The 24,237-nt window shown below is 47.5% G+C and overlaps 2 protein-coding genes across 17 annotated transcripts in view; one reads left to right on the forward strand and one right to left on the reverse strand.

Moving 5' to 3' along the window:
- Positions 1–17: 17 nt before the first annotated feature.
- cyb561 (cytochrome b561) lies at positions 18–6,987 on the forward strand. The gene is made up of 5 exons (XM_088622764.1): positions 18–225; positions 2,890–2,988; positions 3,778–3,881; positions 4,323–4,480; positions 5,305–6,987. Exons 1-5 carry the CDS (start codon positions 18–20, stop codon positions 5,495–5,497), a joined length of 762 nt encoding a protein of 253 aa, XP_088478890.1. The 3' UTR covers positions 5,498–6,987.
- Positions 6,988–7,365: 378 nt separating this feature from the next.
- The window catches only part of LOC148638614 (protein TANC2-like), a 224,060-nt gene continuing 207,188 nt past the window's right edge, over positions 7,366–24,237 (reverse strand). For 15 of the 16 annotated variants that reach the window (XM_088622749.1, XM_088622750.1, XM_088622754.1 and 12 more), the window contains 4 exons: positions 22,986–23,077; positions 21,224–21,370; positions 15,885–15,985; positions 7,366–14,264 (listed from right to left, as the gene is read on the reverse strand). In XM_088622749.1, coding sequence (XP_088478875.1) covers positions 12,128–14,264; positions 15,885–15,985; positions 21,224–21,370; positions 22,986–23,077 — 2,477 coding nt within the window. In that variant the 3' untranslated portion in view covers positions 7,366–12,127. The remainder of the gene's footprint in view (positions 14,265–15,884; positions 15,986–21,223; positions 21,371–22,985; positions 23,078–24,237) is intronic. The other variant, XR_015930926.1, reaches the window with a different exon arrangement.

The raw sequence follows: 24,237 nt of genomic DNA on the forward strand, positions 1-24,237 counted from the left end.
CCCGGCGCTCCCAGAGCATGGCGGACAGTCCGGTGGAGCAGTCCTGCCCCTCTCAGCTGCCCTGGCTGGTGGGGGGCTCCCAGGTGTTCGGCTTGGCGTGTGTGGTCCTCACGGGGGTGTGGATGGGTCACTACCAGGGGGGCTACGCCTGGGACGGCACCGCCAGGGAGTTCAACATCCACCCGCTGTGCATGGTCATCGGACTGGTGTTCCTGTACGGGGACGGTCAGTGCAAGACATTTCCCACTGCCTGGGTTCCATTTCCAAAGCTTTAAGTACAGAATCCCATTTGTTTCTGACAGCAACTATCAGAACTTTCAGTATCCAACAAGCGAAGTATGGAAATGACAGAAGAGACACCACTTACATAGCTTTGAATCACTGGCTGTAGTGGACAGCACAGTGACAGAGAGATTAATTTTGCTGCCCCAGGAATCCTGGTTTCAGTTCTAGCCTTATCGATCCTTCTGTATGGAGTCTGCATGTTCTCACGGGGGGGGGGGGTCATCCTGTTTATTACCAGGCACTCTCCTTCTTCTCACTTCCCAAAGACACACAGATCAGGTCTGATCAGGCCGACACCCGGGTCACCCTGCGCTGACCAAGCACGGTACGATACAGTCTCCCTGTCCTGCACGCCCCATGAAAGACGAAGACTGGATATTTCTGGAAGTCGAGTTAAAATATTGCCAGTTAATTACACTTACCCTTTGTTCCCCATAGCATTATCCTTCCTGTGAAATGATCAGCGTGATCTGAACGTACCGCACTCCGAACGAACTGAGACGAGTATTCAGTTTGAGCTTGGATCAGCACTGATATTTCTTTAGGGTCAGCATGAGGAGGCCATGGCAATGGGAATCAGGGTCCTCATGCCTTTAGGATGAGATTAAAGTAAACACACGAAGAACGAAAGAGCAGGTGTGGCTGTAGAGTGTAAATGATTCACTAGCACACTGCTGCCTCGGAGTCTTACTGCCTATGGGATGGCATGGGGGTTCGTTTCTCCCAGACAAGTTCCTCTCGCATCTTAAAAACATCCAGGACAGGTCTGACTGGTCAACCACAAGGAAGTGAGCAGGACACCTGCCCACTGACGAGAGAGGTGCCTCTGTGGCTGATGCCAGGAATCGACTAGGGGTTTCATGGGAAGGTAAATGATTTTCATTCCCAAATAGCACAAGGTTTTACAAAGGCAGGAGGCCGATTGTCTCCTGTGCTCTCAGACTTGTGACAAGAGCTGATCTACTGGCTAAATATCCAGATCCTCTCATCCAACTGAGAAACTGACTGATCTCGTGTTTAGAAATGGGTCTGAATTTTCCTGTGCGGACCATCTAATAACACCTCCAAACTGTCCATTTTTCTCTCCCTTCATGGCTCGACCCAGGTCTCCAGGAAGGCCTTCCGGAAAAGCAAACGAACCATAAAAACAGCAATTAGAATCCGCCGTAGCTGAAATGGAACAGGGTGACATTCTGCCCAAGTGCTGAGCCTTGGCTGTTCTCACATGGAGGAGAGAGTCTCCAGGCAGTGCTCATCACTGCCTTGCTCCTTGAAAATGTCATTTCTCTAAGGAGAAAATGAAAATAATTTAATAATACAGGACTCTGAAAAATTACAAATTCACCTGCTGCTTTATATGCCATCTTGAGCTTCTTGTGAATTAAAATCTATCAACGATGAACAAAACAAGATGATGACATTTTGCCGTTTTCACCGAGCTCTCTCTTCTCCCTTCAGCCTGTGGTTTTTAGATAAGCTAAATGCTTAATGTTATTTAAATCACATCTGTTTCTTCTAATTTTGCCTGTTTTTCTAACGTAAAGGACAAAGAAAAAACACAGCCGGGCCTTTTTACTAAGTAAATTGAATCAGCAGTTGGCCCCAGGCTCTCAAACCCTCACTGTGAATTCAGTTAGGAGGTTAACTTTTAAAGGCCACGGGATCATTAGTAAGTTAGCCGTTTCATTTTCTCACTCAGAACACTTCACAGCAATGGCCTCAGGGGGCCAGGAAAGATTACACGCACAGGGTGCAGTCTGGCCCAGTCGTTATCTCCTGAGGCCTCATCGCCTGCTGCTGTACCTCACTGGCCAGCCAGCAAGGCTGAAGCCTGACAGCTCCGGTCTCCAAGGGAGACAAACCACATTAAAGATGTTGACTCCAAGTCTATTTCAAGCCCAGAAAGGTGACTAAGAGGAGAGGGTATTGAGAACTGAAACCAGAGTTCTTTTTTCAAGCTGAAACTGTGTATCTTGCGTTTAAAAACAAGAGAAACCAGAAGATGTTACTCGGTGCAACTGGCATATTTGATTGCAGATTGAAGAGTCATCTAAGAACCTTGCTCAGCCATTCCCTGAAGCCTGAAGGATGCCAGGGTATTGGCTCCACCCGAATCGCTGGGCACCTTATTTCAAATTATTATCTTGTCTGCACTTGAGAGTGGAATTAACCTGGACTGGTTTTTTTCTGAGTGGCACAGTGGTTAACATTGCTGCCTCGAAGCGCTGGGGCCCTGGGTTCAGTTGTGGACCTGGGCTGCTGTCTGTGTGGAGTTTGTGTTGTTCTCCCTGTGGCCTCAGTGCTCCAGTTTCCTCCCACAGTCCCAAGACATGCTGCTAGTTTAATTTGCTGCTGGGAAAACTGTTCCTTGGCGAGTGTGTGCCTACAGCATATGTGCCCTGTGATAAACTGGCGTCCCATCCAAGGTGTATCCTGCCTTTCTCCCGTTGCTTGCTGGGATAGGCTGAAGTGGACCTGCGGCCCTGAATCGAAGACACGTTAAGAGAGTGGATGGGCAGTGTCACTCACTTAAAAAGAAGCATGGCCTCCCTTCCTCTCCTCTTCTAACACTACTGTATCTCTCTCTCTCTCTCTCACGGGCAGCGCTCCTGGTGTTCCGAGTGTTTCGGAATGAGACCAAACGCGTCACCAAGATCCTGCATGGCGTCATCCACCTCTTCTCCCTCATCATCACCATCGTCGGTGAGTGGGCAGCTGCTGTGTGGCACGCGGGCGTTACGCTTCCTTTTCAGGAACGATAAAGCAGCTCACGCTTAGTAGACAATGATGTCATGCGATTAGGTAGCTGTAATAATAATTAATAATTTCTTACACCAACCTATATAGCACTTTCCTGGACACTCGACTCAGTCATTTACAGTACAGGTAATGGGGACTCCCCTCCACCACCACCAGTGTGTACCTCCCACCAGAATGATGTGATGACAGCCATAGTACACCAGTACACACACCAGCTCTCAGTGGGGAGGAGAGCAGAGTGATGAAGCCAGTTCAGAGATGGGGATTATTAGGAGGCCATGCTTGGTAAACGCCTTTTGGCCAGGACACCAGGGTAACACCTCTACTCTTCTCGAGAAGGGTAGTCAGGACCTTGCTTTTACGTCTCATGCGAAGGACAGCACCTTTTTACAGTACAGTGCCCCATCACTGTACTGAGGCATAAGGACCCCCTCAGACTGCAGTGCCCCCTACTGGCCCCACTAACAACCTGTGCTTTCCCATATTCTCCTCTCCAAGTACTGGCCAGGCTCACACCTGAGCTCCACTGGGCTGCCAGCTGGGAGCTGCAGGGTGATATATCTGCTGGCTTATCAGACAGAGGCAGTCCCAGGAGTGACCCCGATAACCCATCTCAATGCTATCGCATGCAGTCCTTCTCATCTCTGAGCACCTGGGTGTGGGAGAGGCTCATCTGGAGTGCTGTATTACCTTTCTGATGGCTCTAATTCTAAATCCTGGGTGTTTGTTCAGGGCTTGTAGCGGTGTTTGACTACCACGCCAAGAACAGGTTCACCGACATGTACTCCCTCCACAGCTGGTGCGGCATGCTGAACTGCGTCCTCTTCTGTATTCAGGTGGGCCGCACACAAACACCCCTTCTCCGATTCACCTCCTTTCTGTATTCTACTCTACACATCTTCCTCCACAAAAAAGTTCGCAAGCATGGAACACTGCTGAGAGACACACAGAAAAACACACTAAACTGGATCCTTTCAAATTAGCATTGAGACGAGGCAGAGAACTGCCTCGACAGCCTGCTTAATTAATAAGGGGAATGATCCCTCTTTTACAGAGAATGGCTGCCTCATACCAATATGTTCAGGGCTTTTAGAAAAAGTAAAGAGTAGAGTATAAAATGTCTGTAGGGACTCTTAAAAACACTGTCACAAAAGAGTGATGAGAATATTTGCCGTCATATCTCGTTGTGTTCTTGTGTGGGAAAGGCATGGTTAACATAGTGCCCAGGGCACTGACGTACATTACCTGCAGTGACTGTGTGTGTGATTTCCATGCAGTGGGTAATGGGCCTGACTGTCTTCCTGTTCCCTGGAGGCACACCAATGCTGCGCAAGTGGTACTTGCCTCTGCACCTCTTCTTCGGCCTGACACTGTTCGCCTTCTCCATCGCCAACTGCCTGCTGGGCATCAAGGAGAAGCTCCTCTTCAGCATCATGTAGGTCCCCTGCTGACATGACCACCTGCCGGGGCTCTGCCAGCTGTGCTGTAGGGGTGCACAGCCTCAGCACTGTCATTCCATGACAGCAGGGGAGGTTTAGCCTTCTAATCAGTTCGTTACTAAATCGCACCTTGATTGGTTAATCAGCCCAGGTGCTAGAAGGTGCTTAGATGGAGCAGAGCTGCAATGGAATGGAAGCTCCAAGGCTGACTGTCCCTGCACTGCTGTGATGTTGTTGCTGCACTTTTAAAAAATAAGAGAAATATGATTCTGGGTTCTCTGGCTTCTCCCACAGTCCAAACACATGCCAGTAGGTTCATGGGCGCCAGGAAGCAGTGGCTTGTGTGTGTCTATGTGGGCTCTGCACTGGACTGGTGACCTGGCCAGGGTGTACCCTGCCTGTTGCTTGCCAGGATAGGCTCTGGCTCCCCTGTGACCCAGAAGAGGAAGAAGTAGTTAGAAAATGAATGCAAAATAAATAGTAATTAATACAGCAAACACCGGAATTATAGGAATTCCTACTTGTCATTCATCTATTGAAATGGTGTTTAACGCATTCTTCAGGAACTAACAATGAATTAAGTCATATATTGGAAAGGACAAGGCTGCCCCCTGCCCTAAACACACTGAACAGCAGCTTCCCTCCCATGGAGCAGAGGGTTAAACTTAGGTTCCCAGTCATTCTTTATTATTTCCAAGAAAACTGCCAACAAACCCATGAATGTTGCATTGAAGAATGAAGCAGTTCTGTGAACTTGCACGAGCTGATGTCTCCCAGCTCTGAGACAGGGCTGTTAATCTGTGATCCTCTACTCACGCAGGTCCACCTACTCAAAGTTCCCCCCTGAGGGGGTCCTGGCCAACGTGTTGGGCTTGTTGCTGGTGGTGTTCGGGGTGCTGGTGGGCTACATCGTGACGCGAAAGGAGTTCAGACGCCCCCGCCACCCAGAGGAGGAGGCCTTGTCCATGCACTTCAAGACCCTGACTGAGGGGGAGACCCCCAACACCCCTTAAAACAACCCCTGACCTGCCCTCCCCCCTTATAACTCCCCCCCCCCCCCCACCAAGTCCCTGCCAGAGCTTTACAGCAAAGAGACTGCAGAGCAGGGAGAAGCTCCACTCCTGCTCCATCGGCGCAAATCTGAAGACGTGCAGTTATATCTAACACACAGCAGTGACCAGCTTCATGCCTGGAGTATGCGGAGGATTTCACCTGCAGGCAAATGCCCAATTGTTCTTAAATCCCAGGTGAACTCTTCAAATCACGAAGGGACACAAATTACCCAACATCATACTCCGGATTAACTCATTAATAGCTGAAAACCTTACGAAACTGGCACCTGGCAGTACACAGCTATGATCGGGATGTCCCCCACTGCAGTGGACACAACTGGGTGAGTCCTGCCTGAGCTGAGCGGACTTGGGTCCATCAGGGATCTTCTGTCCGTCTCGGCACGACAGTGACTCCTGGGGCCCGATAGGCACCTGCCGGCTTGCAGTGGTGTTAGCGCAAGACTGCTGCTCCCCCAGTCAGAGCTGGCGTTCCTGTAAGGTGCTGTGGAGCCCGCAGGCTTGCCAGCTGGGGACTGGACAAGGTGATGTGTTGGAGGTCCTCATTCTCAGCACAACGTACAGCAGTCCCCAAGGAAGGGAAGCGATTCACAGAGCGTCAGCGACTGCAAACTAGGTGGGTTCAGAATCAAAAATATCTGTAGACTCCAGGTTTTTTGGTCAACGAAAAGTTGGTCCCAGGTGAAATGAAAGACTACGGACAGGGCAGACGTGGAGAACAGGAACTACGAACTCCTGGCATGAAAGGCTCAAAGCCAACAAGATAATCTGATCATAGCTGAAGGCAGGACCCCTATGCCAAAAACCCCAACAATTTAAAATTTTTAAATTTAAAATTTAAAATCAAACTAGCAATTATGACCGCAGGTCAGCACGTCCGTTATGATTCCTGTCAGTACACAGCCACTGTTTCAGAGTGTCAGTTTCACACTCCGTCATACTGAACCTGGAGTGAAGACGGTTTTACCAATGTCGTACTGCGAAAACATTTTAAAGAAAAAACCCAGCAGCGTTGGCACTTAAATTTCGAGCATGACAAACACTAGGAGAAGGTATACTAGATGACCGATAACAGCCTCTATGAAGGGGAGAGACCATCGTAAGAAGGCCGGAGCTTACAGCACTGCCACTCCCGTCCTCCTGACCTTCACATTGGGCTGCTCTTGACTAGGACAGAGAACGCCATCGTCAGACCACGCCCGTTATCTTTTAAATGTGCCAAACCATTTACATGAGTCAACCGGCGCAAGCTTCAAAGTGTGTATTTTTTTAAGATCATGAAAAAGAAGTATTTAAAATGATGTCCCTGCCTCGCCGACTGTGTGAGACCTGTTCCAAGCCCCTGGAGGGGACTTGTGGGGCATTAGGTGTGCTGTCATCTTGTGTATAGTGACTGCTCTGCTGTATTTCTCCCAATAAATATTTAATGCATTTTTTCTCGTTTGCTGCTTTAAGGGAAGATATACAAATATATACAAAAGAGAATATATACAAATATGCATTTCAAAGGAAATCCTTTTATGAGAAATGCCACAAGAATGCCATTCTGTAGCTGCAACACCAACGTCTGGGGAAACCAAAAACATTGGAAATGTTCTCTTAATGAACAGTGCAGTAGATAGGCTTGCCCTGAGAGGATCACTGAGAATCATTCAACAAATCATCCTCTTGTTTGAATGCATTTACCAGTGATATCAGCTGAGCTGAACATCACTGCTTCTGAGAAACATTCTGACACACCAGGGCATCTGCAATGCAATCTGCCTATTTTTTTTAAAAAGGGGAAAAGTAACGAGCCAACCACAGACCAGTTTTCTGTCTTTGTTTTTTTCTTTGAAGTGGTAACCATTTATAAATAAGTACATTATTCTTCATACATACAGTGGATTGTACAGATTACAATCTTTCCGTAAGATAAAAACGCATTCTTTTTGAGTTTTTTTTTTAAACTTTATCACAGCGATCTGACAGCTCACATGTACAGACAATAGAACTCTGCTCAGCAAGCAAATACATTAAAATAAAATCATAAAAAACAAACTCTTACTTCTGATCTCCTCTTGTGGAACAGGAGAGAAAAGAGAGGGTGGGTGACTGTTAGCGACACCAGCTCCCTCGCCTCTTCCCCACTTCAATACAATATTCATATCGATATCACAAACCGCATCAGGAAATATTTATATATATACGTGTGAATCAGAGAGGAAAAAAAAGAACAAAACATGCATCAGATTATGTACAGCAAAAATCCTTTACATCAGAGATCTAGAAAAAAAGTCTTATTGTTCATTTTTAAAATTTTATTTAATTACATTGCAGAATAGAGCAGTTTCCGAGAACCTCTCCGCCCCGGCAATTTTCATTCAAAAGATAAAATCGATGCATCACCTGCTCTAGCTGTGTCCTCTGCACTGGAATTTATCTGAAGTAGGAACAGGTGTCCAGGGCCTTCAGGGTACAAGCCAGAAGATAACCTCTGGAACTAGCGTCACCTAGATAATCATCTGACATCTCCTCAGCCTTCCTGCATAGCTTTTGTAGTAGGGCTTCTCTTTCCCTGACCTTTAAAAAACAAGCACAAACACAGCTAAGCACAATCTACATCCCCAGATCACAGGACACCAGAATCACTGTGATAGGCCAACAAGGGCTGCACTGTCCCCCAACATTCTTACTACTACAGGCACTGAGTCGCCCACAGAAAACAACCACTGGAATTGATTAGAGGCTCATGTGCAGGATAATGTAGGATAAAATGCTTTATCAATTCAAGGACGGATGAACCTATAGTCAAGCAGAAATGTACTTAGCCAGTACTGAATAAATACTAACACATTTAAGCCATTAGCATGAAAGCCCACAGCAATCATCCCTTTTGTTTTTCAAAGGCACTAATGTTAAGAGTGCCCTACCCAAATTCCCAGGGGGAATTCATAATCGGAGCATTTTATGGTCTGGGTTGTGGTTGAAAGCCACGTGTGTCCAAAGACAGGGCTGTTAAAATCCAAAGGGCACCAACAGAGAGTGTAAATACTGGTCTTGTCTGCTAGGACTCAAGCTGCACTTTGCAACAGAGGGGAGAAGTAAATTCAGAATAAGAATAGACAGAAAACATCAAGGAAAGCTCACAGGTCCCTTTCTAATTCCCCCACCAGGAATAATAGCTGCCTTTCTGATCACTTTCATAGCTATGCAACCCTTTCATCTGCTCCAGTGGTGAGGAGGAAAGAGGTCAGGACAGGGAGACATAATACTGCAAAGACTTCATGCCCTGGGTCACAAACCCGAACCCCAAATGGACCAAGGTTCTCCTGCTTTGCCTGCACAAGCAACCATGTTTGGCAAGAGGTGCAGACCACAGACACGCTTGCCTGCTTCAATCGTAGTCTCATGCACTGCGACACCTCCTGCAAACAACATGCTGGTTTCCAAATATCAGAATTCCAGCTCATCACCTCCTTCAGGGGGTAAAGATCTCTCCACTGGAATTTTAGTCACCGAGTAACATGGGGTTACATGGTGTTGTTTTAACTTTTTAAAATAATAATCAAGGACAAGTGAATTTCTTCAATGTTTATAGCTGCAGGCTGTTAAGAGCTCCCAAAGGACAGGAGCTGGCAAAGTGTTAAGAGACTTCAAGGCATCAAAGCTTTCTCCTACTCTGAAGGACCCAGTGCAAGTATTTCTTCACTGCCTTAACCCACGTGGGAGAAGAAAGACTGAGAGGAAAGTGTGGCCCCCCCATTTGATTTTTTACAAGCCGAAAACAAAGATGGATAAAAGCTGTGGACAGTCTAATGGTACTGGAACAAACCCCAGTCTGTCTAGTAAAATAAATCTTTTGTATTTAACTGCTGTCAAAACCTTTTCTTAAGGACAGCCTATAATATCTGTTAGATCTCCTTTTCATCTTAGAAAGGAGAAAATTAACTGGACAGAAAGGTAAAATTAATACAACATAACCAAAAGTCCTGCTTCATGTTTAAGCTTTATAATTTCTTATAATTAAACAGCAGACTGATCACTCTTCAGCTTTACTTTCACACCCTGAAGCAGCTGGACACCTGAACACTACCATAAACTGAAATAAACTAGCTCTGGGAGTTGTAGTTCCAAAAGACTATACAAAGAACTACAATTCCCGGTAGCCAGTGCTAAGTTCATCTTCCTGTGTGGGACTCACAAAAGGACTCTTACCTCTGTGGAGTGAAGATATTACTTTGCCCACGTTTTGGTGAAAACTGCCGGGACAAAGAGATTGACAGTAGGGGGTGAGAGGGCAGCGCTTATAGTTACAGGTGATTTGATAAAATGTCCCAATCTTTCGGCCATTATGTACAGCAGATACAATTTGTGCTATAAAGGCAATACATCTTATTTCTTAAAACTCTTTTTTGTTTTTAATTATTATGTATTTTATTTGCTTGGAAAAAATCCACCAAAGACAAGAACTGTTTGCTATTTTCTATTAATAAGAACAACTACTCACAATGAATTATCCAGTATTGTCATAAGTCAGAGAAGAATCCCCCTACACCCTCCAAAAAAAAAACAGAATGAAAAAAATAAACAGACGACAGAACGGTAAAGTGCACCCTTATATACGAACTTCACAGGCTGTTAGTGTGGAAACCTTGTGTCGGCAATAATCATTAGAAAAGCTGAAAGAAAAGTCAAGGCAAGTAAAAACTGTGTGTTTCTGGACCCCCACTGCAGCTGCTGAAGGAAAACCTATTCACGATTCCACAGTACTGTTTGTTATCTTTAAGTGCTGGAGAGGGACATGTCCAGACTACAGTATGTACTGAGAGTCAGACTGCAATTAAGAGTTACAGCGTACAAACACACCCCTTCCAAAAAATGCACCATGTATTGACGTTTGCATAAATAAAAAAAAAACAGGGTACAACTGCAGCTCAAGCTAGTTGAAGGTTAAAATGATCCAGTCAATGCCAGTAAGCAGAAAGTACTGGCACTGCGCTGAAACTCTCTGTGACAACCATACCTTAAGACCAGTGGGCACATACAGCTTGCAGGCAACATCATGAAAGCATACATCCACTGGTATTGCATACAGTATATGGCCTTATATTTCAATGTTTCCAGTTATATATGGTACAAAAAAATCACCATTCCCCTAGAACCCCTCCCACAATTATTTCAGTTTATTGGATTTCCCAGATGTTTCCTTTTGAGTTTCCATGAATGTTGTGATCCACAACTGCACCACGGTGAAAACTGTTACGTTTTTACAGACGCGATAAGAAATATGTTTCTCTTATAGATCTGTTTTCTATCTCTTCAGATTGCGTGCTGAGATCACTTCCATTTCCAACTCGCGAAAACAAAAATAAATAAGAATAATTACAATAAGTCAAAAGAACGCCAGCACACAAACTCTGTGACACGCGCACACAGTTAAAAATTCAAGTATTCAAAGGCTGCGAATGTCCCCTATTTGAAAGTGTTTTTTCCCCCCTAAAGTTTGAAGCAAGTTGCCCTTGACTTAACACAAAATGAAATACTACAAAAAATAAAAGCCAACCCCCCCCCCCAGCCCAAAACAAAAACCAACCAAACCAAAAGTATATATATATAACTTAAAATTATAAATATTTTTCTCTTCTAGGTACAGGTTTGTCGTGAGTAAAATGGAAACATTACATTTACAGTATAGAACATGGCGATCTCTTTAAGAGCACACTTTTTTTTTTAAGCAGAGGAAATCAACTTCGTTCCAGGGGTGCGGCAGGAGAGGAGCCCAGGCTTCACCCTGAGGGTATCGTTACCGGGCTGACACTGGGGGGGACAGGGAACGAGAAGGGGCTTCCGATCAGTCGGGACACGCTGGAGTGTGGACGCCTCCGAGTGATCCACAGGGCCATCGGTACGCAGCCCCTCGCGTTTCTGACGCGCTTCTGAAATCGTCGTGGCGGGAGCCACCCCCCTGGGTGTGACTAGGGCCAGGGTTTCAGATCTCATCATACAGAAAAGCAGCTTCGCCCGTTGCTACAGAAATAAAAGCTCAGAAACTAACAAGAAGGTACTGCAGTGATTTACTCTACAAGATAATCGCGAGTTGAGCATCCTGGATCATGTTTTTAAAATCACCATAAAGTGTTTTTTTTGTTGTTGTTGTTTTTAAATTTTAAAAAGCGATCTTCTAGAGGATTAATACTTCGAAACGTGGTGCATGCAAAACTTGCTTGCCTTTTTTTTTAAGCCGTTCTTTGGCTTAAAATCGAATTTCGAAAAAAACGAAACCACCTACAGATTTTCACCTGCGCTGGAGTACTACGTCGGCACGGGACTACTGGAGGCTGTGGAGATCCCTAGGAACTGTGCTCGCTGCGCACGCGAGGGCGCAGATGGGCAATTAGTGCAAGACCCACACAGCATCACCTTTGTTGTGTGGGAGTCCGTGGGTGCGACTTGATTTCGTCATGCGGTTTTCAAAGTCTGTGTGCTCTGGACAGGTCTACATTCCTCCTCTGAAGAGTCCCACGCTTTGGGGATCTGAAGCCTGTCTCTGCTATCCCTTCCCTCCCCCTCCACCGCTAGCCCCTCCCACACCTACACGTTCGACTCCACGAAAGGTCTCTTTGGTTTGATAGGCGAAGTTTGCCCCTGCCTGGAGTCCCTGGAGAGCTGCCTGTACATGCTGTCCTGGTAGGCCTGCGCTACGGGCAGAGTCCGCGCCACCTTGACGTCGGGGTACGTGGGCACCTGGCTCACCCTCTCCAAGATGTCCCCCCCGCCCACCCCGCCCCCCATCCGGGAGCCGTTGGCCAGCTTGGCCAGCGAGGGCGGCGGCGCGTAGTAGTCGTCGTCCAGGAGGTGGCCGTTCTGGGCGTTGTTGGTCTTGTTGTAGTAGGCGATATTGCCCAGGGAGGTGGGGGGGCTGTAAGAAGAGCCGCCCCCCCCGCCGCCCCCCTGCTGGACCAGGTTCCCGGGGGAGGTGGGGCTGGTGATGACGGTGTCCAGAGAAGACACTGCCCAAGGCCGTGACGGCTGGTGGAGGTACTGCTGAGTCCGGGCTGTCTTGTCGATGATGCCCATGAACGGGGTGGTCCGCGACCGCGTGGTCTCGGCCGCGTACACCCCCCCCGCCCGGCCGTCGCCCCCTCCCGCCCCCTGCGAAGGCGAGACGGGCGAGAGGTCGTCGCAGGCGCGCTCGTAGGAGGGCTTCAGCGGGATCTCCATCTGCTGGATGGAGGCGGAGGGCCGGAAGCCCGGGGCCAGGCTGCAGCCGGAGCCCGACGAGAGGCTGTTGCTGGAGGGGGAGAAGCGCAGGCCCACGCTCTGGGAGTGGATGAGAGGCCGGGGCGTCGGGGGGTGAGGCTTGATCTCGGAGGGGTTGGCGCTGACGGGCCGGCGCACCAGGTGGGGGATTTCCGGGGAGCCCAGCTGGCACTGGGGCATGCCGGCCGAGCGCTCCAGGTCGTGCTTGGATACGGGGTAGTAGGCCGCAGACTGGCTCCGGCTGATCTGCGGCGTTTGACCGTAGCGCACTCCGGCCGGCCCCCCTCCTCCGCCGCCGCCGCGGTAGGCAGAGGACGGCCGCTGGGGGAGCTCATCCTTCATGAGCCCCGAATCGACCCCTCCTCCCCGCCCCCCGTGCTGGCAGATGGCCCCGGCGCTCAGGCTGGCTTGCACCTGTGGCATGGGCCGGCCGTCCAGGGAAGGCTGGTACACCAGCCGGCTCTCCACGTCCACCGATCCCCCCTGGTAGCGGCTGCTGATGGGGTGCGCCATCTGGCCGTAGGCCCCGCCGCCCATCACCGCGCTGGAGTGCACCGCGGAGCTGGGCTGGTTGGTGCGCACGATCTGGGCCTTGGCTGGCTGCAGCCTCAGGCCCGGCTGCTGCTGGGAGGACTGGGAGGACTGGGAAGTCAACTGGTAGGACCTCTGGCTGCTCATCTTGGACAGCGGAGACTTGGGCCTCCCCGGGAGCTGCTCTTGCTGGTAGCGCACTGGGGATCCCGAAGGCGGCCGGTACAGGCACATGCTCTCCGCCGGCGGGCTCGCTCTGTACTGGGGCCCCCGGCGCAGGGGAGAGGGAGGGGGGCTCTGGTAGTCCTTGCCTTGACCCCCTCCTCCGCCTCCTCCACTGCCCAAGGGGGGCGGGGGACTGAAGCGGTAGGAGGGCACCTGGTGGGCCGGGGAGGTGTGGGGAGGGCTGGGACGGTAGTGGGAGTTCTGGTGCGTGGGAGACAGGGACGGCGAGGTGGACTGGTAGCTCTGTCTGGTCGGGGAGGCCATGGAAGGGGGGCTGGGGCGGAAGTCAAAGGACTGACCCAGCGGCGAGCCCCCCGAGAGGTACGAAGAGTCGCGGTGGGCCGGGGACGGCGGGGGGCTCTGGATGATGGGCAGGCTGGCGGGGTTGGACCGGGGCTCGGGCGGCAGGCCGATGGACATGCCCTCCATGTCCCGGTCGAGGTAGTCCTCGTCCTCGAAGAGGTCCTGCACGGGCTCCATGTCCTCCAGCCGCGGCTCTGGGGGAGGGGGGGGCTCCTCGGCCGGGGGCGGAGGAGGGGGCGGGGAGGGGGGCTGCTCCACCTCCAGCTGCTGCTGCTGCTGCTGCTGCTGCTGCTGCTGGCTGACCTGCCGGCACTCCTCCTCCACGCGCAGCAGCAGCCGCTGGATCTCCCTGTTGTTGGGACACTGCTTCATGGCTTCATTCAGGTCCTCCAGGGCTGCGGGGAACTGCCTGCAGGGGGCAGCAGAGAGGGACACAGACAGAGAGAGAGAGAGAGACAGGTGGTGATGGACAGAGAGAAGGCCCAGGGGGAGGATTAAAACAGGTACAGAAATAAAAAGGGACATTGATGAAAACGGCAGAGAGAGAGAGATTGACAGAAGGAGCGGGAGAGTAGAGCAAGGGACGGCAAACAGAATCAAACGACGCAGAGTAGCAGGAGAGGACAGTGGCGTCAGAGAGAAAGCGGAGGAGACGCACGTGGCGCCGGACAGGTGTGAAAGAGGGTGAGGGGGGGGAAAGAGACAGGTGTGGGAGAGGGAGGGAGAGAGAAAGAATTGATATGTGAAAAAGAGACTAGTCAGGAAGAGGGACTATTAAACCTTAAAGGCTCCCGGTGAGGGGTTAGCGCCTCTAGATGAGCAGGGTTAAGAGTGAAGGGCTTCAGAGACCAGGTGGAGACGTGGTCTGATGTGAGCTGCTTGTACAGAATTTTGAAAAGCCAACAACCACTGGTCCCACTACACCTGACTGGGGCTCACATCTCAAAGCCTTGGGCTGCAGGGCAAAAAGTGTTCCCCAGAATTTTGCAATAGCGTCTATAAAAAGTTTAAGGAGCACATCCAGCAAGACACAAGAGAGGCTTGGGAAAGAGATAAGAAAAATAATATGAGCTCTGGAAAATTAGTTGATATTTTTCTGCAATTTTGGTCTGTTAAAAACAGCTTTGACAGGTGTGCTGCTATTTTTTAAGTGGTTCTTGAAGAAGTGTCTTTAATGTTAATCGGATATTCAAGATTCACGGGGACCCATATTTCAGTCTTGAAAATGCTCAGTATAGCAGGTTAACAATGAACATGAGAACTGTCAATGGGGGTTACTGGGATACCCTGGTATCTGTTGGGGTCCTGCAAACTAAATCTGCTTGCCAAGCTTTCATAATCCAATGTAATTGAAATGATCCTGTATTGAAATTAATTTTGTATTAGATCAGGGTTAAGTAAGATCAGCCCTTAGCTCATTTTAATTTACTGCATGTAAAGAGAAAAATAACACTGAGAATCAAAACAAAAAAATGAGGAACAGAAAGAAACAGGGAGGTTCTTGTGCCTTCATTCTGTTTTCTAGAGCAGTTAACCACTGAACATGAGAAAAAAAAAACTAATGAAAATGTCAAAGAAATGTACAATGTACGAATCAACAGTTAATGAAAAGAACATGAAGGAAAATATGCCAGATGAGTGCATCTTTCATCTTAATAGAAATGTCACTGCATTTAATTTTAGAATGCTTAAGATTTATGTCGTAAAAAATGTTTAAAGAAGAGAGACTGTGGCAAACTTATGGTATGCTGCAAATGTATCTTGCTCATAAGTTGCTTTCAAAAGCATAATGCCTCCAATGCAAATGAATGCAAATTGATTTTGCGCTAACAGTAGCAATGTGGAATAAAAACTGAGACCAGCGACTCTGCTGCCAATGGGAGAAACTCCAGGAGGCTGGATTCTCGAAGCGCTGAGAGACACCGTTTTTCCTCCCGGCACTCTCGGGAACCGCAGTGCGGCTCCGTGGTCCCACCTGCTCTAGAAAACAGGATCCCGCTGCCTGTCTTTCTGTCCCTGTCTCCGTTACCTGCTGCTGCGCTTGGCACGGGCTCTGGCGTAATAGGCCTCGTATGATTTTGGTTTCAACTCTAGCGCCTTGGTGGCAAACTCCTCAGCCATTCCAAAGTCCTGAAAGCAACAACAGGTCCAACCGTCATGCACTGTATCAGCACTGGAAGCGCCAGGCCGGGCGGGCATCTCGCCCACGGCAGCCCCAGAGCAGTGATGAGCTGTGTGTGTGTGAGCCCCACACTGCGCGCGCGCGCGCACACACACACACACCTACAGTACACGCACACACACAGACGCACGTTTCCCCTTGTTCGCTAAAGCAAGGTTGGTCAGCAGGCGGCTCCTCTCGCGCACTCCATTGCCTGAACTTAACGCAAGCAGCTCTTTAATCGATATATTGATCCTGCTGATCAACAGCAACACAACTAAGGAGCTGGCTGCAGCCCAGTTCTGCAATGGAGAGAGCCGTCAGGTGTGTGCGACCCACAGCAAAGGCTAATCTGGGCCTGGCTGTGCACACGTGGTGGATACTGCAAATGAAAAGAACTGGCATAGCAGGGAAAAGCAAAGCATTTCGGTACAAGTAGGCCTAGTCAGCTCAATTCCAGGGCTTTCAAACTCAAGATAATTTTCGATACATTCATCTATGTCTCTGAAATGTGAAGTATTTCCAATTCAGCTGATTAACTGAGTCACATGTTCCCTTGTGTTGCTGGCTCTGGCTGGAGGTCATCTACTTAAGAAACCCTATTGAATAACGACCCCAATATTAAACAAACCAAACATGTTTTCCAATGATTATTAATTATTGTTATTTTCAATGACTGAACATGAACAGCAGAACTGCAGGTAAACTGATTCACTGTATGGAAAGACAAAGCCCCTGTGTGGGAGTGTGGAATTCAGACTTCACTTGGGGGGTTAAAGAGTTGGTTTTCTGGGGACCCCTGCTGTCCTGGGAAGGCTGGGAAGGATGTGTGAACCGAGTGATCACTTTAGATTACAACAAAAACACCACTGTCCTCAACCCCCCAGTCTCAGATCACTGTGGGTGCCGCTAAGTGGTAAAATGCACTCCGGTTTCAGGACTTGTGTTTGTGTATTATATTGGGATAAGAGAAATTTATAGATATAAATAAGAAAAGATAAAATATAAAATATATAAAATCTTATAAAATGATATTGAAATAAAAAAAACAAAAATACATGGTATGATGCAAAACACAAAACAGTATTAGACTTAATTTATATAGATAAAAGTGGAGGCAGTCATTTGAACTCCATACAACCTCGCCAGCTGTTTACAAAACACCACTGTCCATGAACCAGAAGCACTGATATATTTGGGATATGCTGGAACAACAGGCTCATTTTTCAACATGAACTAGATGATTGTTTTTTGCATATTGGAAACCTCCTATGCGACATTTGCCAACTGTCTTATGAGGGTCAATGAGAAGTGTTCAGTGTAAAAGTTTAAAAGCTCAGCACAGAAAATGCCAATATCGCTTTCCCAGATCCCTCTGGTCCGTTCAGAGCAAACAGTAACTCCATGAGGTGGACAGGTGGTCTGTGGAGGAACACCAGGTCCCCTTGGCCAGCAGTGTCTTGGGGAAACAGAGATACTAGGTACTGCAGTGCAGTAAAGGGCTTATTAACTCCTGCCGTGAGGCACGAGCTTCAGGGATTGAGAAACTGACACCTCAGCATCACTATGAAGCTGGACATCAAGCTCTTTAACTGCTTTTGTTTTAAGTATTTCTTTCACTTTAACCAAAAAGGCTGCCATCCTCATTCAGGACAGCCTCACGGTCAGCTGGTTTTCATTCCAGCTGAGCTCTGAATGACTTGACTCAATCAACTCTGTACTGAATAACTATACGTTAGTTGCCGAGTTTAAAGAAATGGTCCCTATAAAAAAAGGGCTGTTCAGACTACTGCCCTATAAGCATTTCTCCAGACACACAGAGCTGAAATCCATCCATCCATTTTTTAATTGCTTCATCCAATACAGGGTCTTGGGGGGACAGTCTGCCCCATTAACTGTACAATATACGACAATGTACAAGCAATGGGTGCAAGGTAGGATACACTAGTATCCTGGGACACCTGTCCATCAGAGAACACAATTGTGGGAAGAAACCCACGCAAACCGGGGGAGAACATACAGACTCCACGCAGACAGCACCCCAGGAATGGAACCCAGGGCCCCAGTACTGCGAGAGGTTAGTAATGCAAACCTCTGTACCACTGCACCGCTGAAATCTATCAGCACAAACCCACACAGAAGCATGGCACACGGGACTTGAACACACGTCACAACACACACGCCAAGTCAAAGACAGCACAAGACCCACCCTGACAGGCTCGCACAAACGCAACGCCACAAGCGGTTGCGTGACGGAGCTGGCAGAAAGAGCGATGCACGGAGACAAAGACTTGCCACAGAAGCACACGGCCATATCTGCTCTCAGCTGTCTCTGCCTGAGAGTTCAGCTCTGCTCTGAAGCTCTCGCCTGTCCAACTCCCTCCCAGGAAAAAAAACACTTCTTAAACCTGTGAGAGGGTATGCCACTTGTTCTTTTTCTTATCTGGTCCTGTTTCACAATATCTAAACTTCTACAGCATGAGCTGTACAAAAATTGCAGGTACATCAACGCAACACAAAGACACAACATGTATTACTGTATATACCCACAGCACTGCTACATATACATACAGTACACATGCACAGATACCGAACTTGAGTCAAGACACTCCCATACACATAGCACTGCACATTACACTTCCCTAAGCACCGTCACTATAACCCCTGCAATGCCAAGATTTCACTTTAGCTTAAATTACATTTTACGACATTACTAAACTGGGTAAAGTGAAAAAAGAAATGTGGCGGGCACTTTTTATACTTCTATTTACTGGCTATAAAGTACCAGCAATACAGAATTGAAGAGGAAGTGACAAGTAGTCCACAAGGCTTTGAAATATTTGCATCTCAGCCCCTAAGTCTTCATCTCTGTTTCTGTCTCATGTATCTGACTGGGTGATCTTGAACTGTTGTGTTGCTGAAGGCGATATTGTGAGGGACTGAACTGCATTCTCCACTGGTTCCACCCGTTTTCAACAGGACTGAGATCTAAAGGTACTTATGGTTGGACAAAGTGATTTATCTCAGTCTTCTCCAACCAAGGATGCATCCCCTGCCACTGAGGGAGTTCAATGGTTTTGCCCTGGAGTTCCTGAAGTTTCTTGGGGAGTTTAAACTGAATTTAAAACCAAGAACAGGAGACACGTCTTTACTCTAAGGGCTGTGGGAGTATGGAGCAACCTACAGAAACAGCTGCATGAAACCCCTGTGTCAGTTAGCTACTATCAAACAGACTAGACATGCCAAATGGCCTCCTCTCTTTTGAAATTTTTGTTATGTTCTTAAAGCCAGAGGGTACATCAAACTCCTTCCGTTTGCAATAATGAAAATAAGCTTGGGATGAATCGTTTTAAAATGTACAGCTGTCGGCACTCAAGACAAAAAGAAGCACTTAAAAGTAAAGAGGTTTCCAAATCCAAAACCATTCATCAAAATACAGTAGCCTTTCAGCTTGTAAGTAAAAGAAACAGCTCTTCACATATTTTAAATTTGATTTTTAATAGGAAACCAATCTTGATTCCCTGTTAATCAAGTGAGAAAAACTCCAATTAATGTAATTACAAGACATTGAATTTAAGTTGGAAAAGACCTACATTTGCACATATCAATTTTCACTGGGCGTTTCAAGGTTTCGGAGGACAATTATGTCTTGATTGCCTGTTCCACATATATTGTAAGTGATCAGTAAGGGAGAAGCAGGGTAAAAAAACGACAGCACAAACACCTGTGGTGCAAAAAAAAAATTGGAAGCTAATGCATCAAGTGCAAGAAGTCAGGAACTACTGAGCCAGGAAGGATCCCACAGCAGCATCTGAATCCGAAAAGGCGGAGGATCAGACACTGCCGGCCTGCTAAAACTCAAATTCAGGCTCCATCATTCCTGACCTTTCCTTTCAGCTACTGGAATCTGAGCAACAGGAGTACAGAACCCAGTAGGCACAGCCTGACAGGCTCCGCTGGATGAAGCAAGCTTCAGCGCTAGTCTCCAGAGCAATATATACCCACCCTGTTCAGGGTTGATAACTGTTTAATAGCTGGCTTCCCTGCTATGAATCCTGGGGGGAATGAGGGGGCAGCTGTGCTGAGCCAGTTGCCTTCTGACACACTGTGAGCTCCGCAGCACCTGACAGGAGAGCTAGTGCTGACTGCAGTAGAGATGAATCTGTTGCTGATGTCACTCAAAGCCTGCAGGCGCCCATGAAGGAGCAGGAGCTTCTATTTCTCCAAGGGCTCAATGAGCCTGGCCTACTAATGCACACCCTAGAGAGGCCCTGTTTCCTGCCCCTGACCTGCTTACAGGGTACTGCTTTGCACAGGGGCAATGTCCTGAAAATGTCCTGTAAATCTGAAGGAGTGACTAGGAACAATAAGAATCTTGAGTCTCCTTTACTTTTCCCTGTTTCATCAATATGTTGTCTTTCCTTGAGGAAAAACATGCAAACCTTACAGAGGTGCTGGCAGTGTATGAAATGTAAAAGTTTTGCATTTGCAAATAATATACATTTATTTAGGACCAGAAACTTGTATTTTTTTGATTGCACTCTAAACGTATGTGCAGTACTATCTCAGGAGTGCAGGAATACACACAGTATGCTCAAGGACACACAATATGAAAAGTTTGCTAAAATCAAAACACCAGCAAAGGAATATACACAGGCCAGTTTTACTCAGTAGTTAATAAGAGCATGAACATGCTGTAAATCATTTACAGTTTCTGTATTTGGCACTATTTATAAAGAAGCAATTAACATCTGTTAAACAGTTTTAGTGAAAATTGCACATGGAGGATATAAACTATTAATGTAGTCCTCATTAATTTAGTGGTTTATTCTAATATTTTGAGCAATGATCAAACTCTTCAGCCAGTCTGCTGCACTTTGGGCTGTTGTTTGCATGAGGCTGCTTACTGTGTGTTCCTGAGCTCAGGGTGAGAAGTTTCTCCGGACGGTTTCAGCATGTTAATCTAAAATCCACGGACGGCACGAAGAAGAGGAAATGATTCCAGACCCATTCCCGCCCTCTGCCCCTTCTGGTCCGAACCCGGACCATTTAAAAATTGTCATTATTCCAATCATTTCTGTGATGTTCACAGTGGGGTGAGTCTGAAACAGGCCTGGTCTGCCGCCATGTCCCGCCTCCCCCACCCCCACCCCCGGCGCAGGACCCAGAACCCAGAACCCAGGACCCAGAACCCAGAACCCACTCACGTTCATTTTCCGGCGGCAGCGGGACAGGTTGAGCAGCAGGGACACCTTGAGCTCCCGGAAGGTTTTGAGGTCCTCGCTGAAGCCCTCCCGGGGGAACTTCTTGAGGGCGTACTGGTACCTCTGCGCCGCCTCCTTCACCTTCCCCTTCTGCGGCACGCAGAGACACGCAGGTCAGCGGGCACGGGACGCGACAGGAGGGAGAAGTGACAGGGCAGGCATTGACACACTGGCACCACTGCTGCAAACCTGCACACTGAGCCCAGGGGCGGTCATTCTGGGGCTTTAAAAACCTTGTGTGCCATTTTCCTTCACATACACATTACAGACATCGGCCTCCTGGCCTGCATCGGGCCCTGACTGGGATGCACACGTCACCAATTGTGCCTATTTGCTTTGTGCTTGGAGTTTTGTCACAGTTGCATTGCCTTTACTTTCCAATTTGATTTTAACCAGCAATAATTGGATTCTATGTCGTCCATTATCTACCGATACCATCCTCTGTTTTCATTTAAGTCTGTTTTCAGACGAAAGACACAGTACGTGTAGAACTGATACTGGCCCTTTAAAAGCAGGCTAAAAGTGTGTGAGTTTATCACGCAAGTGGATATACACACTCACACACATTTAAACTTATGTACATTATTATTAAAACCCAGACATAATTAACATGTACAGACAGCTGTTCAGCATTCTTGTATATTGCTAGGCCTAAGCATGGTAAATCTTCCCACAACTGCTAGTACTAGCAGTACTAAATTTAGACCATCTGTTCTTCAAAGAGGAAACTATAAAAATAACTTATTTCAAGCACAGTGGGCAGCAGCTAAAACAGGATATTCTACAAAGCTCTTAAGTTATTTCCTATATTTAACAAACATAGGACGGCACTCATGCTAGTGATGAATTTTCACCAGCAGATGGGGATATTGCTATGTGCTCTAAGCAAAATACATGTAGCTTCAGTTCATTATGACTCTGTTTGTTAGACAGCCACTGGTCTAACAAACAAGAAATGTGCTGCAGTCCTACATAAATCCATCCATTTTCTAAACCATTTTTTCCAGTACAAGGTCATGGGTTAGGTGGAGCCTAACCCAGCAAGCAACGGGCACAAGGCAGGATACACCCTGGATGGGATGCCAGTCCATAGCAGGTCCTACATAAACAGTAAGACTATTTCTAAGTCTATAGCCTTCTTTTTTTTTAAAACATAAATCTAGCATTCATGGTTTTAGTTTTGCCCACATCGTCTCCTTAGATACTTCCCAGTATTAGTCAGGAAGACAGAAGAGAGATGTAAGCTCTCAAGAGTGTGTGTGCTGCTCCCCACACAAACTTAATACAGGCTGGACAATGGGTATGAACAGGGGACATATTTATGAGACCTCTGTTATCATCTTCACACCCCACAGAAAACCCAATCAAGAGCACTCACAGTACCTGGACGTTACATCAGAGCCTCACTGAGGCTTGATGTGTGAAATACATCTCACTCTAGTGTACCGAATTAGCTGGAGACACATTAATGTAAAGACATCAACAGATAAACACATGATTAAAGGGGGTGTATATAGAGTTCTGTGCTATACCGTAAAGACCATTAGGCACAAATCTAGCAACAATACATACAGAAAGTCAAGGGATGAAGAAATATGTGGAACAGTTCATCTGAAATCTGTTTTGAAGGCTGTCCTGTAATCACTGAAGGATATCCTGGCCTGCTGGCAGACCGCCAGTGGGGACAAGCCGAGAGGTGTCTCACCTTGTAGAAGCTGTCGCCCTCCTCGATGAGCTTGCTCAGCAGGATGATCATGATGTCGGGCTTAGACGTGGCCATCGCCCATGTCGCGGGACCTGCGGCGTACAGGATGCATGATGGGTAAAAAAAAAAAACAAGAGAATGCAGGGTGTCTTGGAATCACGGTGAAGAGAACTTTCACAGAAAGAAAAACAAAACGAGCAAAATTAAGAAGAAAACAAGGGAAGAAGAGAGGTGCAGGGTGGGCGATTGGGGGTGCCTGCTGCAGAGGAGAATTGTTCTGGACAAAGACACCAGGGGTCTGTCTAGGTCAGCAGTGTGACAGACTCGTCTTTTATCACAAATGCGCTCCCCCTCTTGATGTGCTGTTACAGGCATCACACTAGACGCGGTCTACTCATCAGTTCACCCCCAGTCCCAACAGCTCTCGCTCGGAGTCTAAATGTGGGCACTGGGCCCCCGCCACTTCCCTCCAAGATCCCAGTCAGCATTAGAGCTACGACGGAGGAGCCCAGTGGGACCGAGCACCGCATAGCTCTAATGCTGACGGGGATCTTGGAGGGAAGTGGCAGGGGCCCAGGCCAAGAGACTAGCCAGCCTATCAGCTGCTGGCCCACCACCTAAACAGCCGTGAGCAAGTGGCGACAGGTCAATGTGTTAAGTTCCAAAGGGAAAAGCTGGAGAGCACTGACGGCCATTTCCTGCTTTGCTAAATCTGCACCACTTTTTCCCTTCTTTTTGCATTGTGAAGACACCAGTTTTTTTCCGTACACGGTATCCCTTGATTTGCATCCCAAATGCTAATTATCTCTGCTTTTTAAGGAAAACGCTCATAACCACCAGTCAAACGTGGCAAGCCTTAGGTTTACGATTTTAGAAGGAAAATAAGGAAACATTTTAATCCTATGAGAATCTTTCTTTTTTAATGCAAGACTTGCTAGTGTGAAGCAAGCTGCTTAAGTGGAAGTGATTGCTTTTTATTGTCTGACACGCTGCACTGAGACATCTTTAATTCAGTATAAACTCAACACTATAAAAAAATTTCAACTGATCTGGTATAAATAAGAGCTGTGTACGCATTAATCCATTCGGACTCTCCTCCAGCCGCCAGGCACGAAGTAAATAAGGTTGCTTATATTCCATTTGTTACAAAAATTAAAACTCAAAAATAAAATTAGCCGAATCAATTGTAAATTGAATTGACTTTAGAATTGCAAAGGCTCATACACAATTGAATTCACAGAGAGAGCATTGC

This window comes from Lepisosteus platostomus, chromosome 28 (assembly GCF_059453375.1).
Source record: "Lepisosteus platostomus isolate fLepPlt1 chromosome 28, fLepPlt1.hap1, whole genome shotgun sequence".
In the NCBI taxonomy this organism is placed as follows: Eukaryota; Metazoa; Chordata; class Actinopteri; order Semionotiformes; family Lepisosteidae; genus Lepisosteus; species Lepisosteus platostomus.

Excerpts from the sequence above, each read along its gene's own strand:
- cyb561 (XM_088622764.1), top strand. The coding sequence starts at position 18 with ATGGCGGACAGTCCGGTGGAGCAGTCCTGCCCCTCTCAGCTGCCCTGG. Across the intron at positions 3,882-4,322 it reads GCGTCCTCTTCTGTATTCAG|TGGGTAATGGGCCTGACTGT; the intron begins GTGGGCCGCACA and ends ATTTCCATGCAG. Across the intron at positions 4,481-5,304 it reads AAGCTCCTCTTCAGCATCAT|GTCCACCTACTCAAAGTTCC; the intron begins GTAGGTCCCCTG and ends CTACTCACGCAG.